Source organism: Gigantopelta aegis, chromosome 7 (assembly GCF_016097555.1).
Source record: "Gigantopelta aegis isolate Gae_Host chromosome 7, Gae_host_genome, whole genome shotgun sequence".
Lineage (NCBI taxonomy): Eukaryota > Metazoa > Mollusca > Gastropoda > Neomphalida > Peltospiridae > Gigantopelta > Gigantopelta aegis.
The window spans coordinates 5,154,128-5,173,308 of NC_054705.1; the positions used below are offsets into that span (position 1 = coordinate 5,154,128).

A 19,181-nucleotide genomic window follows, 5' to 3' on the forward strand; every position below is an offset into this window, starting at 1 on the left:
TATGTATGTATGTAGATGTATGGATATATATATATATATATATATATATAGAGAGAGAGAGAGAGAGAGAGAGAGAGAGAGAGAGAGAGAGAGAGAGAGACAGACAGACAGACAGACAGACAGACAGAGAGATGGACAGACACAGAGGCAGGGACTGAGATAGACTGACAAACAGACAGACAGACAGAGAGAGATTATTATGAGCTTGTGTGTCGTGCGCATTTTACAAAACGAGTGTCAGAATTTTTGTATTGCCCGAGCGAGAGCGAGCGTTATACGAATCACATGCGAGTGTAATAATATTTTTTATTATCCATATTATTATTGTTTTTTTCTTGGGGAAGGGGGTTAATGAATAACAATGGCCGACTCAATGACCGTCTCAAAATGTTTCCACCAAAGAACGTCGATCATAACATCAATTCCCAACATTACGACACTACACTTATTACATGCGTGCTTCTTATGGTTTTTATTAACTCGGTTATGTTGAACATGTGGATAATAGATAGATAGATAGATAGACAGACAGACAGACAGAGAGACAGACATATTGACAGACATACAGATAGATAGATAGATAGATAGATAGATAGATAGACATATAGATCGATATATAGATGGATGGATGGATGGATGGACGGACGGACGGACGGACGGACGGACGGACGGACGGACGGACGGATAAATAGATAGATAGATAAATAGATAGATAGATACATAGATACACAGACAGATACATAAACATATAGACAGAAATAGATATTTATTTATTACATACTACCTTTTTATATTATGATTAACAAACGTTTGATTAAATAACACAATTTACTTCGTCTGGAAAGTTGATTGTATTTTATGTATATATATATATATATATATATATATATATATATATATATATATATATTGCATGGTCAGAATTGTCTTTATTACTGCAATAAAATTAAATGGGTATGTAATAAATGTTCTTAAATAAAAGAAAACTCAAGATTTAATTGATGCACAACTTGTTATTATTAGTAACAGGAGGGTTTTTTTTTTAAGTTAAATGTTTAACTGTTACACCAGAGTATGAAGCAGTAGTAGAACAATCAATTACTAATCGTTTTTCGTCATAATATACATCATTGTTCAACCAAGTTATTTTGTTGTTTTTGTTTCTTGTTGATTTTTTGTTTGTTCTTGTTTGCTGTTGTCTGTTGTTGATTTCTTCGTTGATTGTAGGTGGGTATGCTTATCTTATTTTCCTTAGTTTTGTTCGTTGTGTGTGGCTGTTGTTGTTTTGTTTTGTTCGGGAGGATTGGGTATGCTTATGTGGGGGGTTTGGGGGATCGGGTATGTTTACGCGATTTATTTATTTTGGGGGGGGGGGCGAAGGGGGGATGGTATTCTTATTTGTATATTGCATGATTAAAATTTTGTTTTTGTTTGTTTGTTTTTGTTCAATTGTTTGTTTTCTGCTGTTGTTTTTTGTGGAGGGTTTTTTGTTGTTGTTTTGTTTTTTGTTGTTGTTGTTTTTTGGGGGGGTTTTGGGGGGGGGGGGTATGCCGGGGTGTTCTCTCTTGATCCGCACCTGGACGCTGTTAAATAGCTAAACAAAATTATGATTTGATTTCTCCTTTGTCAGCCTAAAATACATGAATATGTTGTAATTCGCAAAGATTATAAACACGAAATGTGTCCCATTCAAACCAGTACACCATTACGTTCTTCGTTACGCTTCCGTGCATTCGTTTAATGTGTGCAGCAGTGAAATAGAAAATACGCCTTCTACTATGCTATCTATTTTACTTGCTTTTAATCTCCATTTGGTTTAGGTCATGGTTGATAGAAATTCTAAACGACATTTCAAAATGACTTTCGAACGTACATCTAGTGGTTGTAAAACCTGTATAACAGGCACACCTATTCTGACGATAGTATTATTTCATTACAGCCGAGCACGTGTGTGTATGTATGTATGTGTGTGTGTGTCTGTCTGTCTGTCTGTCTGTCTGTCTGTCTGTCTGTCTGTCTGTCTGTCTATATATATATATATATATATATATATATATATATATATATATATATATATATATATACACACATACACACACACACACACACAATACATTAATTCCTTTGAAAAAAAGGTCTAGTTTATTTGCTTTACGACACCACTTGAGACCAGTGATTTATTAATAATCGGCTTTTGGATGTCAAACATTTTGTAATTCCGACACATTTTGTAATTAGCGAGGAATCCTGCTATATCTTTCTATTAGTAACAAATGATCTTTCATATGCACCATCCCAGAGACAGGATAGTACATACCACGGCCTTTGATATACTAACTGGAATGAGAAATAACCCAATGGGCCCACCGACGGGGATCGGTCTTAGACCAAAAGCGCATCAAGCTGGAACTTTTAACACTGGGCTGCGTCCCGCCAACCCCCTATTTTTGGTAAATTACCAAAAATATAGAAATTCACTCAACTATCATATCTTGTCAATATAAATAGTGACTGAACGATACAAAGTATATCATACTCTCCAAAAAAGTAGGGGAACTCTAATAATAATTTACAATTGCCAAAATTGTAAGGTATATTAGCTGTGGGGAATGGTTATATGATAATAGTGAATTAATTGGGCAAACATTACAACCGGTAGTTCAGTATTACAGTAGGTTTTATGACCACCAAAGATCTTGAAGGACGATTGGGGTCAGAAGTGAAATTTGAAAGTTTAAATTTTTTATCAGTAGCAGCAAATTCAAACAATACAAATTACGAAAAACAAAACAATAACAATTGTATGATCAACAGAATGAAAAACATTTACAGAAATAATGTTCCACAGTGATTAATCGACATTCCTGGAAATTATCAAATTCGAGAATGAAACTGCACGCACGTGTACGGGGCAACTGCGTGATGCACGTGTAAACTATGGAATGTGTTTCAGTGCGTTGATAAACAGACCTGAACGTTTTTCACTAGGATGTTTGTGGTCAAAACGTATGTTCGGTCTAATAGTTGATATTAACATTAATATTTCAGGTTCTCCTACTTGTTTTTTTAAGAGTATAATTTATACTGGCTGTGCAAATGCAAGAGCCAGAGAAGTGATCGGTGCTAAATTTAATGTAACCACGCAGTACTGAGTAACACTATTTACAGGTACAACAGGGTCCCATTGTACAAATACAGAGCTATAATGCCCATGTCATCCAGATACGATCTACTTGCATATTTTCAAAGGCTGTGTATCCAAGCGTTACGCATTAATCGGGTGTGTATGATCTAGGGTTAGGTGTGTTACAGGTGTGGCGTTCTAATTTTGCTATTTTTAAAATAGTGTTACGTAATGGTTGAATGGTTCCTACCTATGCAACATACGTGATGTAAATATATACTACGTGAACATGCGAAAGATAACACTATTTCAGCAACTCTTGTAAATAAACAAGTGTGAAAATGTATATCCACTATTAAAGGGACATTCCTGAGTTTGCTGCATTGTAAGATGTTTCCGACTAATATAATATTTCTACGCTTAAACTTACATATTAAATATGTTTTCTTGTTTAGAATATCATTATCTGTATATTTAATGTGTTTCTGGTCGTTTTAATATTTGTAAGAAGCCCAAACTGGATTTTGTCTTAAATAATTTCCAGGAAATAAAATGAAATTTAACCTAGTACAAATATTAGAATGATCAGAAACATGTTTAATATACAGCCACTAATATATTGTGCAGAAAAATATGTAATTACAATCGTTAAAAAATCTCTGTTAGTCGATAACATCTTCAAAATTGCAGCAAACTCAGGAATGTCCCTTTACCAAAAACATTATGTGCCTCCTTGTGCTCATATCACTTATATACAGTTTATACCAGTATGTGTGTACTTTCCTTTTGAAGTCGACTTCACTATTTGTATTTGTTATATATGTTCCTCTCATGTTACTGAATGGTGGCCATGAGAGTAAGTTCTGTTCTGTTCTGATAATTAATAAATCAATGTACCCTAATTAAACAAAACAAACTTAACTTTAACATACATAAATAAAACAAAATAAAACAGAAACAAAACTAATTCATTGTTTATCAACTTATTTTAATATATTCCAACAAACAAATGTATAATAATCCTTAATAAAATTTAAACATCTTCACCATAATTTATTATTTTGGAATGCTGTATCCAGAAAATTGTGTATACATCATTTCTGTTAGAAAATGTATCAATAAACATTGTAATTCTAAATACATGGTCATGACATTAGTCTGTTTCTTTTTCACTCTGAGGTTATGGACACTACAATCGTATTGCACTTTCTCCAACTGATATAATTATGGTATTTATTAGCCAGGATGTATGACGCATGAACACAGTATTCATTTCACCTAAGATTTAACTAATGTTAATAAAACATGTTTGCTTTAGTGTATCAGTAATAAGATATAAGAGATAAAATAAACTTCCCATTGTGCCGAGATGACTTAAAACCATAACCAGTTCCAACTATTAAAACTGAATCACATAATTTGTTTGTGCTACTTTAAAGGTACATGTACATTATACTGTGTTATTTTACACCTGGCCTATATACAAATGTTGGAACTTGACCAATATAGGAAAACAACATGAAGTAGTGGTGTGAGTAAGATGACATTATGGGCAACAACAACACAAAAGAACCCTGAGTACTTGCTAGATATAAAACCATGATGTACATACAACATGATGTGCATACAACATGATGCACATACAACATGATGCACATAGAACATGATACAACATGATGCACATAGAACATGATGTGCATACAACATGATGCACATAGAACATGATACAACATGATGCACATAGAACATGATGTGCATACAACATGTGCATAGAACATGATGTGCATAGAACATGATGTCAATACAACATGATGTGCATATAACATGATGCACATACAACATGATACACAGAACATGATGTGCATACATGATGTGCATAGAACATGATGTACATACAACATGATGCACATACAGAATGATGTGCATACAACATGATGCACATAGAACATGATGCACATAGAACATGATGCGCATACAACATGATGCACATAGAACATGATGCGCATACAACATGATGTGCATACAACATGATGCACATACAACATGTAAACATAAATGCATGTACTGTCAAAAAGTAATAATGTGCATCTTTAAGTTTAAAATATTCATAAAACAGTCATAAAATAAATGGTAACTTTGCTAACACCAATTAAAAAACCCTACCCCCTGGGGGAAAAAAAAAAAAATATATATATATATAAAACTTAAAACAATCATTCACACTTTGAAAATACATGTAACTAAAAAGGGTCTTTAAAATAAAATAAACAACATGTGCTATATTTAAAAATAAAATACAATTTTAAAATGATGATTTCCATTTCAGCAGCTGTAAATCTGAACAAATATATTTTCAAAATATTAGCCTTGCTACTTGTCAACTGTTTAAATGTAACTTAATTTGTTTAATATATATATATATATATATATGACATTTTTGTAAAAAGCTAATTTTAGACAAGACGTAACATTAAACAAACTTTCAAATTTCAGCTTAAACCCTAAAAAAAACCCCGTCATAAATGGTAAAATGTAACAACATTTCATTAAAAAAATAATTTCATGTCTATATGCCTTGCTGGTATTACCACTCACCTGTGATCACTATTTGTAGACGAATAGATTATACCACACAGTTTTATATTTATAGCTGTTTGTAAAGCACCCCTAGCTAGTAGTGTGTTCTTAGTAGGATTCTATATTCAGTGTTAGATCAGTCTCATTATGAACTTTACCAGAGAGTTTCTAAATTAACTGTTTGGTTACGGACATTACAGATAAACATGCTGCATGTAAAGCACCCCTAGCTAGTAGTGTGTTCTTAGTAGGATTCTATATTCAGTGTTAGATCAGTCTCATTATGAACTTTACCAGAGAGTTGCTAAATTAACTGTTTGGTTACGGACATTACAGATAAACATGCTGCATGTAAAGCACCCCTAGCTAGTAGTGTGTTATTAGTAGGATTATATCTTCAGTGTTATGTCAGTCTCATTGTGAACTCAACTGTCTAAGAAACTAACATTAGGTAAATACATGCACTTGATAAAATTCAGAATTATTTTCGGCATGAGGAATGTTCTGCTGTTATTTTCTGATGTGAATGATTGATGAAAATAACAAATACATCAAGATTATTTGTGAGTGTTCTTATTTGATCATGTTGTAGCCTTATTTTAACAAGTTGTATGTAAATTTATAATGATGCTTTTTGAATAAAGTATGTAAATTTATAACAATGCTTTTGAATAAAGTATGTAAATTTATAATGATGCTTTTTGAATAAAGTATGTAAATTTATAACAGTGCTTTTGAATAAAGTATGTAAATTTATAATGATGCTTTTTGAATAAAGTATGTAAATTTATGGTTTGTGAAAATTTCCGGAAACTACATTTACAGACACTACAATTCCATATTCAGTGTGTATTATTTTCAAATCCTTTACACACTTCACATTTTATTACTTTTCAAAGTTTCAAAGAATTGTAAACCACAAATGGATATAGAATTATTGTGATCTAGTAAAACATTATTATATGGTTATGGACAATACATATTTTGTGTGTTGTCTTAATTTTCTTAAGTTTTACTAACATTTAAAAAGATTACACTTTTTAGTCCTCAATGACAAATACTCATTATTTGTGAGAAAATTCAATGTATCATGATTTTTTAAAACAAAATTCCCCCCTTTTTCAAGACTTAATATCCAAATAACGTGAGATATAAACAAGATTTGAAAAAGCATAACAATATAGTACATTTATATAAATTGCAGTAACTTTTGAACTTACATCCAATCTTTACAAAAGTGAGAAATGAATTGTCGGCAAACCAGTCATTTTAACATAAAACACGTTCAATACATTTTTATAACAAAGGGATGCTTTCAGTGAGAATTCAAATGGAAATGTTTAACAATAATAATTACCCTTATTTGCCTCACCAACAATAATTACCCTTATTTGCCTCACCAATAATAATTACCCTTATTTGCCGCACCAATAATAATTACCCTTATTTGCCTCACCAATAATAATTACCCTTATTTGCCGCACCAATAATAATTACCCTTATTTGCCGCACCAATAATAATTACCCTTATTTGCCTCACCAATAATAATTACCCTTATTTGCCGCACCAACAATAATTACCCTTATTTGCCGAACCAATAATAATTACCCTTATTTGCCGAACCAATAATAATTACCCTTAATTGCCGCACCAATAATAATTACCCTTATTTGCCTCACCAACAATAATTACCCTTAATTGCCTCACCAATAATAATTACCCTTATTTCCCGCACCAATAATAATTACCCTTAATTGCCGCACCAATAATAATTACCCTTATTTGCCGCACCAACAATAATTACCCTTATTTACTTCACCAACAATAATTACCCTTATTTGCTTCACCAACAATAATTACCCGTATTTGCTTCACCAACAATAATTACCCTTATTTGCCGAACCAATAATAATTACCCTTAATTGCCGCACCAATAATAATTACCCTTATTTGCCTCACCAACAATAATTACCCTTAATTGCCTCACCAACAATAATTACCCTTAATTGCCTCACCAACAATAATTACCCTTAATTGCCTCACCAATAATAATTACCCTTATTTCCCGCACCAATAATAATTACCCTTATTTGCCTCACCAATAATAATTACCCTTATTTCCCGCACCAATAATAATTACCCTTAATTGCCGCACCAAAAATAATTACCCTTATTTCCCGAACCAATAATAATTACCCTTAATTGCCGCACCAATAATAATTACCCTTATTTGCCACACCAATAATAATTACCCTTAATTGCCGCACCAATAATAATTACCCTTAATTGCCACACCAATAATAATTACCCTTATTTGCCGAACCAATTGACACATTGTGTAATTTCGATTGAAATGAAAGATCTGAAATACTCTACACAGTTAAGCACAAACACAAACCAAACAGTGATGTGTTTGACCAAAATATTTCATTGTAGGATAGCACAACATATTGAATCATGATTTGGGCCATTTACTGAAAAACCCCCACCAATAGGTTACACCTAATAACCAATCTCAATATAAACAAAAATAAATACTGTTTAAACAAAATCATTTCAGATAAAAATTTGTCACATTAAAAAGAATTACAAAATGGGTCACACCATATTAAAACTAGTCTTCTTAACAAATTCTAAAATGTCAAATTAAAAAAGCATTTGGCAAATTTTATTGTAATATGGTAAAATAATTTCATGTAATAATGATATTTTGTCAGTAAATATTTGGATTTGTACAATTTTTTAAGTTTTAATACATCATTTGGCAAAATTTCCTGCTCACACAGTGCAAATTAACTGTTCAATTGTTCTGTCATGCTTTTGGTATGAGTTTACATACACTTAAGGTTAAAGCATGACCGTATTGGGCACACCACCAGAATTTTCCAGCTTATGTGACTAAGGCAGGGGAGGGGTATATTATGACCCAGATATTGCTCCCTGGTTCTTCTCGACAGGAATGTATCATTCCTATTGTTCTTTTCCGTGTACAGGTGAGTAATCTGCTCCTTGAATGTTGCCTGGTTCAGGAATTATCTGTGTCCACTTCCCTGACTCGGCATTTTTTCGAGCCCACGACATCTCATCGCCCTGAGCGAGAACAGCGAAGAAGACCGCCCCGGTCACAAGGATTCCAGCAGTCATGAAAAAGATGATCCGCCATTGCTCACTTGTTTCCTGTCAAATATAAATGTTAAAGTTTGTTTTGTTTAACGACACCACTAGAGCAAATTGATTGATTCATCATTCGGCTACCTGTCACCACGACTGGTACATCAAAGGCCGTGAAATGTGCTATCCTGTCTATGGGATGGTGCATATAAAAGATCCCTTGCTGTTAATCGAAAAGAGTAGCTCATGAAGTGGTGACAGCGGGTTTCCTCCCTCAATAGCTGTGTGGTCCTTAACCATACGTCTGACGCCATATAACCGTAAATAAAATGTGTTGAGAGCGTCGTTAAATAAAACACTTCTTTCTTTCTTTCCCTCAATATCTGTGTGGACCGTATCCATATGTCCGACGCCATATAACCGAAAATGAAATGTGTTGAGTGCATCATTAAATAATACATTTCTTTCCTTCATCATCGGCTACTGGATGTCAAACATTTGGTAATTTTGAAATAGTCTCGCTTAGAGAGGAAACCCAGTACATTTTTCAATTATTAGCATGGAATTTGTTTATATGCCCCTACCACAGATAACACAGCCTCAATATACCAGTTGTGGTGCAATGCCTGGAATGAGAAATATTCCAATGGCTGTCAACTATAAATACAGCAAATTTATGAAGACGCCTAAATACACGCAGGCATCTGACTGTTGGCGAATCCCTAACTGCTTTATTATGTTCTTGCAGAAATAAATATAATTTAAACCGAACACTGTATATTTTTTGAAAACATAATTAAAGGTGTGAAATTAAATTAAACAACAGCTGTAACACCCTTTTTGTTAAAAGACACATTTGTGTCCCTTCATAGTAATTTCCTGCCACATTTGTGTTGCTAGTATTGTTACCATGGCAACTGTGAAGGAGAAAAAAAGAAGCTTTTTTATATGATTGTTTTCAAGAAATATTTTTTAATTAAAAAAAAGATAGTATTATGATACTTTAAATATTGTTTGATTCACTATTTAAAAATAAATAAATTTAAAAACAAAAAAGGTTCAGGTTGCTCACCACCATTAATTACTCCATGCAATTCAATATCATTTAATACAATTTATATGTCAAGAGTATATTCTGTGACAAATACAACAACATCAAGTTGCTGGCCACCATTAATTACTCCATGCAATTCAATATCATTTAATACAATTTATATGTCAAGAGTATATTCTGTGACAAATACAACAACATCAAGTTGCTGGCCACCATTAATTACTCCATGCATTTCAATATCATTTAATACAATTTATATGTCAAGAGTATATTCTGTGACAAATACAACAACATCAAGTTGCTGGCCACCATTAATTACTCCATGCAATTCAATATCATTTAATACAATTTATATGTCAAGAGTATATTCTGTGACAAATACAACAACATCAAGATCTCGAGGCCTGTATGTGACTACTAGTTTTAGGGAAGAAGGAAATAAATGCTTTATTTAACAACATACTCAACACAATCTAATTAAGGCATTCGTAATTCACACGAAACATGTCGTATACCCTCAGGATAATTCGGAATGTTTTCAAATTATTTTCAAATCACTGGCATGATTCTGCAAGTAAGGTTTTGATTGGTGGACATGAGCTCCAACTGGCTGTTGTTAGATCCACATGTAATAGTGGAGCTAATTTTAATTAGATTGCACTCAACACATTTTATTTACAGTTATATTGCATTGGACATATGGTTAAGGACTACACAGATATTGAGAGAGGAATCCAGCTGTCGCTACTTCATGGGCTACTCTTTTCAGTTACAAGCAAGGGATATTTTATATGCACCATTCCACAGACAGGATAGTACATACCATGACCTTTGTTACACCAGTTGTGGAGCACTGGCTGGAATGAGAAACAGACCAATGGGCCCACCGATGGGAATCGATCCTAGATCGATGGTGCATCAGGCGAGTGCTGTACCACTGGGCTATGCCCCCCCCCCCCCCCCCCACTAGGGTTAGGGAGTGCTCACCACTGATAACTACATATACACATGTACCTTGGAAAAAACCCAACAGATTTAGCACAATGATGTTCAGTTAGTCACCCATATGACAGAGCACCACCAATCTAATTAAAATTAGCTCCACTATTACATGTGGATCTAACACCAGCCAGTTGGAGCTCATGTCCACCAATCAAAACCTTACTTGCAGAATCCTGCCAGTGATTTAAAACTAACAACACTGCGTAGTCCCCAATGTCCAGGTAACATTTCGTCTGTAAATAATAATTTAAATATTGACCAATCACACTTCGCCTTTTATAACGTTATTTGGGAGCATACAAATTCTAAAAATATCGGGCGAGTCTATTTTAGTGGCCGCAGTACAGCGAACCATACCAATACGTACGGGGTGGGTTATCAGTCTTCAATTTTACACTAAACATGATTTATTTATAAAAAAAAACTAACTAAATCAGTCTTCAGTTTTACATTACAAATTATTTATTTTATAAAAAAAAAACATGTTTTACGGCATTTGACGTATACCCTCAGGATAATTCGGAATGTTTTCAAATTATTTTTAAATCACTGGCATGATTCTGCAAGTAAGGTTTTGATTGGTGGATATGAGCTCCAACTGGCTGGTGTTAGATCCACATGTACTAGTGGAGCTAATTTTAATTAGATTGGAGCACCACATCATTTTGCTGTTACACAAGTTACAAAGTTGTTATCAGTTAGTAAAAAACCCCACAAAATAACAAGTACATGTGTAACTTCTAACCAAAGGATTATATACTACTACAGAGCAACCTACAATGTACCTATAATCATAAAATGAAGATTTCAAAAGAATTTTGTTCAATTATTTTAATGAGGAACTATTTCCAAAATCAGACTATAATTATTAAACTGCCATAACAAGTAATGACATGACAAATGGCGGTGTGTTGCCATCAAACTTACATTATGGTTGGTAAGGACTCCCACAACAATGGGTGCTAAGAATCCAGGAATAGTTGCCAAGCTATTGGTGATTCCTAAAAGAACCCCTGAAATAAAAGGAAGCCGAATAATTATGACATATATAAGCCAGTTCGAAAATAAAATATCCACTTAAAAAAAAGCAGCAAAGAAACACAAACCTACTGTAAATTGTCTACTTAAAGAAACAGATTAAAAAAAAAAAAAAAAGCAAAAAGAAACAAAAACAAGAATTGTGATGATTTAAATGTTTTCTGTGAACCAAGGAGACAAACTATCTGGAATTTTCAGAAACATCCGAAATTGTTGAGCAGTATTCATCATTTTGGAATTAATACCAAATATCTGTTATTGTTCGGGGATGGGATATAGCCCAGTGGTACAGCGCTCGCTTGATGTGCGGTCAGTCTGGGATCGATCCCCGTCGGTGGGCCCATATCAAAGGCTGTGGTATGTACTACCCTGTCTGTGGGTATGGTGCATATAAAGATCCCTTGCTGCTAATCGAAAAGAGTAGCCCATGAAGTGGCAACAGCAGGTTTCATCTCTCGTTATCTGTGTGGTCCTTAACCATATGTTTCATGCCATATAACTGTAAATAAAATGTGTTGAGTGTGACATTAAATAAAACATTCGTTTCTTTGTTTTCTTTCTGTTATTGTTTTTCAAATTTTATACCAGAATTTTTAAAAACCATTTTGTATTATGTATACATCGTCACAAAATGTTAGCTGTTTAGTTCATCAGCTGGTCATAGAAATTCGTCTAACGTACAAACAAGTGAACTAAAACTACAAAAATGTTCTGTGTTTGTGTTTACACATTCATTTTCCTGGAGTCTAAAAATCATCATACAGACCAAGATTAATAGACAGTGTTCGAAATAAGCACTTAATTGTCCGTTTGCCCTGACAAGTGATAATCTGCTGGGACAAGCAAAATGTACCTTAGTGGGTGTTCAGTGGAAAGTAAAAGCTTATAATGCTGTTTTATTTTGAGCAATCCAAAACATTGTCCTTGCTCTTGAATAAAACTAACAACTTATTTGGACAAGTAAAAATATTGATGGACAACATTTGTACCTGTAGATGTACTTATCCGGTGGACTAGTGAAAAATTCTGCCGATTTCTATCACTGATTCCATCAGATGTGGTCATGTGGGTTAGAAAAAATACATACGAAGTGCTGGAAATTTTGACTCGGGACAAGGCTTGCATATGAAGTCGTTTTCTCCTATTCATTTGATAAATAAACCATTATTTTACACAAACAAACATAGATGTAGATGGCTGAACAAATAACTTCTTTGTTTGACCGTTTTATCATAAATAAACTACATTATCATATTTATTGTGTCTGTTTCATGTGTTAAATATAATTTGACACTACAAATTAACAAGACAGCTTTTATAATGAAGGTTTTAATAGAAAAAATATTGATTTAAAACTATAACCAACATAAGACGTCATATATTACCACCGAAGATATATACTCCCCATTTTAAATGCAATGATATCATCTCCTATGCAAGACGTCATGGAATGGGTGGAAGAAAAATATATTGTGGAATATATGTTCAAAGAATGGTTAAGCGGACCATGGGCTTGTATAAATATCTATTTTTTAAAATATTTTTGGAAATGTAATATGCAGTAATAAATGTTTCTGTTTTGTTTTGTTACCCAAACAACTGGAAAATCGTTTGTACAACTGACAACAAAATGTAAATATATGAGATTTTGTATATATGGGCTTATATATATGGCTTTACATACAATAAAGAATTGAATTGAATTGAAGTTGCACCCATAGACAGTGCATACAAAGTTTGTTTTGTTTAATGACACCACTGGAGCACACTGATTAATTAATCATCAGCTATTGGATGTCAAACATTTGGTAATTATATGACTCGTAGTCATCATTAGGAAACCCGCTACCAGGATTTTCCGTATTTAAGCCCCGGGCTTAAATACGGAAAATGCCACTTTCAAGATGGTAACTTTTTATCCATAATTAGGCCAAGGGCTTAAATTAGGAAACTGCTATTTTTACACACTATAACTCACTGAAGAAACAGGGCTAACTATTAGGAAATTGTAAATAGTATTTATTAATACAGCAGACTTTGTTAATAGTCTTTTTTCCCACAATTTTGAAAAAAGAACTTTGTAAAATCAAATAAACTTCAAATGTTAATATAACAAAATGTCATAGCTATTGGGTGTCAAAGAATGTGTGTACACTGTACACTGATACACATATAATGGGAACTGTTTTAAACAGTGTTTACATACACTTTTAATATAAATATATAAAACAAATAATTCGGTTTCAAATTACGTGGGTATGTGAAAACAGTGACATGATGAAACTATCAAGAAGTTTGTTAAACTCAGAAATTGTTATAGCCTAATATTTTAGGCAACTGTCAACAACTTTAATTTGTAATGCACCGCCTCTTCGAAGAAAAAATTACTAACTCTGCTTTGCTATTGTGGACTATAGTCTTGTTTGACAGCAACAGCATATGAATCGTAAGGGTTCAATGTATCAATTTCTGTTAGCAACACTTCACCGATCTTGGGTGTCCAGTGTGTTCTATATATGTGAAATCCTCGAACAGCGCTAATTATTGAGTGAAACTCAGCGTTTGCGATATGAAGATCGACCTGAAACACAGTGGTAACCATTGGTATTCTTGATAACCTGTAACTTGATATTCGATATTTGGATTCGGTCCCCTCGTAAACTTAGCTTCCATGGAAAAGATAGGACTCAACACATGTCAATCTACGGTTATATGGCATCAGACATATGGTTAACAACCACACAAATAATGAGAGAAGTAGAAACTCACTGTCACAACGCCATGAGCTACGCTTATTTCTATTAACAACAAGGGTCCTTTTATATGCATTATTCCACAGGCAGGGTAATACATATAACGGCCTTTGCTACAGTTGGCATGGGAAAAAATGTATCACAGAGTAATTCCACCGAGGTGGTTCGATCCTTCGACCGAAGCACCTGAAGCAAGCACTCTACCGACTGAACTAAATCAGGACCCATGATTCCTTCGTTGCAGTTAACAAAAAATAAATATTGAAATTGAACATGGAATTTCGTTCGATCTGCACAATTTGGATAATGATGGTGAAAAACAAGACCAGAATTGCACGTACGATGAATATTGTGAACTAGAGAAGTTGAATTAGTTTTAAATTTCAGAGTTAAAATATGAGCCAAAATATTTGTAGGCCTGTGTAATCTAGATAGTATATATCAAATGCCATACGAATCGGTGCAGTAGGTTCAATTCCTGCCAGTTGACACTTGGTGTTTCTAATTTCTAATGTTTATGGTACTTTTAAATAGGACATGTCACAGAATGATGTACTATTATTGTAGGCATTAGAAAAGGGAAGTAATTATAAAAGTAAATTCGTAAGGTGAAGGACATGTGATAGCACTACTGTCATAAGGTTGTTACAAGGAAAAAAGGAAATGTTTTATTGAACGATGCACTCAACACATTTTATTTATGAACGGTTATATGGTGTCAGACATATGGTTAAGGACCACTTCATGGTCTACTCTTTTCTATTAGCAGCAAGGGATCATTTATATGCACCATCCAACAGACAGGATAGCTAGCATATACCACAGCCTTTGATATCATGGTGCACTGGCTGGAACGAGAAATAGCCCAATGGGCCCACCGACGGGGATCAATCCTAGACCTACCGTGCATCAAGCGAGCTCATAAGGTTGTTGCAAATAATTATTTTTGTTTTTATTTTGTTTTTGTTTTACTTTGTTTTGTTTTGGTATATTTGACTTTTTATATGTAGGATAATAAACAATATATACCCTTCACCCCTGTCAAAATAGAATATACCGTTTATATGTCGGTATGTTTTTATTCGCAAAATTGTAGGTAAAATATAAAATGTAAGTTTAGAAATATGAATGTGTGTATGTGGCGGGGGGGGGGGGGGGGGAGTACCTTTTGTGAAATACAACATATCAATTATGGTAAGATCTGCTATATTTATTGTGTATGAAGAAAAAATGATGATGCGAGAATCTGCAGTCTGATACCTTAAGACAAAATTAATGTGCAGTAACCAATATATAACGTATTAGGCCTAAATAAAGTAAATTGTGTTTCCGGAGAGGTGTTGACAAAAATTACGTCTGCTTTTTTATATATGCATTTGTTTTCAGATTTATAAATTATTGCTATTACTTATATAGAACGATTTAAAAACTGTTTGTATCACTGCTAATACAGTCAGTTACTTGCCGTTTTGATTACAGGTGTGCCTAATCAGTAACGTTACGTGATTGCTGTATACACTACATAATAAATACATGTAGTAAATTGGAGGCACATGTGCCTGTGTTTCCGATATGGGTTTTTTGTGGTTGAAGGGATTAGTAAGAATGTAAATATCGAATATCAAGCGGACATAATCAAAACATAGACTAGTAACGATTACGCCCCCTCCAACGACTCTATCTTTGCCTTCTATTAATGAGAATATATCCAAAATCTTAATTCTGAATACTTTGTTTTAAATCTTCCATTTTATGTCCTCCATTTAAAAAAACACAAAAAAAATGTAATTTTGACTACGGGAGGTGACTATAAATTTGTATCTGTATTTAAGCCCATGGCTTAAATACGGGAAATTTTCCTGTTATTAAGCCCATGGGCTTAATTTCACATGGGCTTAAACACGGGAAATCCCGGTACATTTTTCCTAATGCAGCAGGGGATCTTTTATATGCACTATTCCACAGACAGGAAAGCACTTACCACGACCATTGTCCAGTTGTGGTGCACCGGTTGGAACAAGAAAAAAAACCCATTCAGCAGAATGGATCTCTGAATTTTGACAAACCTGCAAATTTTGGTGCAATATCCAGATGGTTGACACTATACCCTGGCATAGTCATCCCTGCACTGCCGACAGCCAGAGTTAACAGAACAACCGCAAGTGTGTGATCACAGCCCGTGTAGCCAGCGCCCACAATAAACACTGTCGGTAAAAGAAGACCTGCAAATAACGAGGGAAAAGAAATCTAGTTAGTTTGTGGATGACAAGAAATAACATACTATACTTATAGTTAAATTGATAACACATCTTACCAACAAATAATAGACCTACAAGTTCATGTTTTATTTTGATTAAGTATTTTTTCTTTTTTTTTTCTAAACAGTACAATAACAGTGATGAGAATGATAAAAAAACATACTAGTGTTAAATATATATACAGGTAAAGGATTCATCATGAGTGATTAAAAAACGCGAGTAGCAAATTCTATTTATACTATAACACTTCTAAAATAACATTTTCATTCAATATTTAGTTAATAACAGTAATAAAGTTGCCTCCATCGGTAATATGACATCAGCACGGTTAGCACAAATTACATGTGTAGTTTGATATGTCACACATTTTAACTAAATCTTATAAAAAAAATTATGCTCATGCAGGTATACAGGTCTTGATGGCTTGTAAACAAATGACCCACTGACAGCAACACATTATTACCTATGGAGACCTTGCAAATTTGCAAACCATTATTACATGTATGTGTTAATACACTAAATTATCACATGGGTTTATGACAAGGATATCATGGGTAAGTTATAAGATAAAGTATACCGTAGTAACAATGGGAATTGTAAAGTTGATTTGCCATAATCTACAACAGGGATGTGATATATGCATTAAGAAATATGAGCCGAAATGATTCTAAAAAAGCTGAAACCTTTTTACTACATCTAAATAAAGGTCATTCATCAGCATTTCAGATCAAATCTAATCTACTTTGTGAGAATACATGACTGTATGTTTGCACCAAAAAAAATGAAATCCGATAAAATGCTGAAAAATCATACCCCTTAAGGGGTATAATTCAAACCATTATTACATGTGTGTTTTATTACATAAGACTGGTGGGTTCTGGGTTCGCAGTGCGGTACCGACTCCCAGTCAGAATGAGTTTAACAACTCAATGGGTAGGCGTCATTAAGACCACAACATAAGACTGGTGGGTTCTGGGTTCGCAGCATGGTACCGGCTCCCAGCCAGAGTGAGTTTAACAACTCAATGGGTAGGCGTCATTAAGACCACAACATAAGACTGGTGGGTTCTGGGTTCGCAGCATGGTACCGGCTCCCAGCCAGAGTGAGTTTAACAACTCAATGGGTAGGTGTCAGTAAGACCACTACATAAGACTGGTGGGTTCTGGGTTCGCAGCATGGTACCGACTCCCAGTCAGAGTGAGTTTAACAACTCAATGGGCAGGTGTCATTAAGACCACTACATAAGACTGGTGGGTTCTGGGTTCGCAGCATGGTACCGACTCCCAGCCAGAGCGAGTTTAATAACTCAATGGGTAGGTGTCATTAAGGCCACTATATTGAAGGAAGGAAGGAAATGATTTATTAACGACACACTCAACATATTTTATTTACGGTTATATGGCGTCGGACATACATGTATGGTTAAGGACCACACAGTTATTGAGAGAGGAAACCCGCTGTCGCCACTTCATGCACTACTCTTTTCAATTAGCAGCAAGGGACCTTTTATATACACCATTTCATAGACAGGATAGCACATACCACATCCTTTGATGTACCAGTCGTGGTGCACTGGCTGGAGTGAGAAATAGCCCAATTAGCCCACTGATAGGGATCGATCCCAAACCCGACCACACATCAAGCGAGCACTTTACCACTGGGGCCACTACATTGACTTCTTTCTCATTAACCACTGACAATTAACCATTAAGTTAAACCATTAAGTCCTGGACAGACAGCTCAGATAGTGGATGTGTGTGCCCAGGACAGCGTGGTTGAACCCTAATTGAATATAAGCACGAAAATACCTAAACATGTAGATGCATGAGTGAATGAGATATTTCAAAGACGATAACCAACCTGCAGTGTTGAGAATTTTTCTGGTGCTCCGAGTTGATAGGTATTGATTTTTACGCAAGAAGTCGGCAAACCAACTTGAAAACACTTGCATAAACCATAGCACCAGGTACGGCAACCCAGACAAGAAACCATTCTACACCGAAACAAAACAATCGAAATACATAATATAAATATTAAACCGAAACAATGCTAAAATATGTACATGTACCGGGTACTGTTTAAAAAAAAGAAGCAGAAATACTGGTGCTGACCTTGTATCTTATTTCTTAGCTTATTATCAGTTTTCACAAATCAAATGTCATTACTACATGTAGGTTTCTTGTCACTGTTGTTGCTCAAAATACATTTTAAGGGAGAAGAAATAGAGAAATAAGAATTCTGTGGAATTAAATCTCCATAAGAT

The 19,181-nt window shown here is 34.2% G+C and overlaps 1 protein-coding gene across 1 annotated transcript; it reads right to left on the reverse strand.

Annotated features, from left to right (window-relative positions):
• Positions 1 to 4,095: 4,095 nt before the first annotated feature.
• Positions 4,096 to 18,965, reverse strand: LOC121377103 (sialin-like). The gene is made up of 4 exons (XM_041504979.1): positions 18,779 to 18,965; positions 16,727 to 16,882; positions 11,797 to 11,882; positions 4,096 to 8,879 (listed from the first exon to the last, which is right to left on the reverse strand). Exons 1-4 carry the CDS (start codon positions 18,867 to 18,869, stop codon positions 8,673 to 8,675), a joined length of 540 nt encoding a protein of 179 aa, XP_041360913.1. The 5' UTR covers positions 18,870 to 18,965; the 3' UTR covers positions 4,096 to 8,672.
• Positions 18,966 to 19,181: the final 216 nt, after the last annotated feature.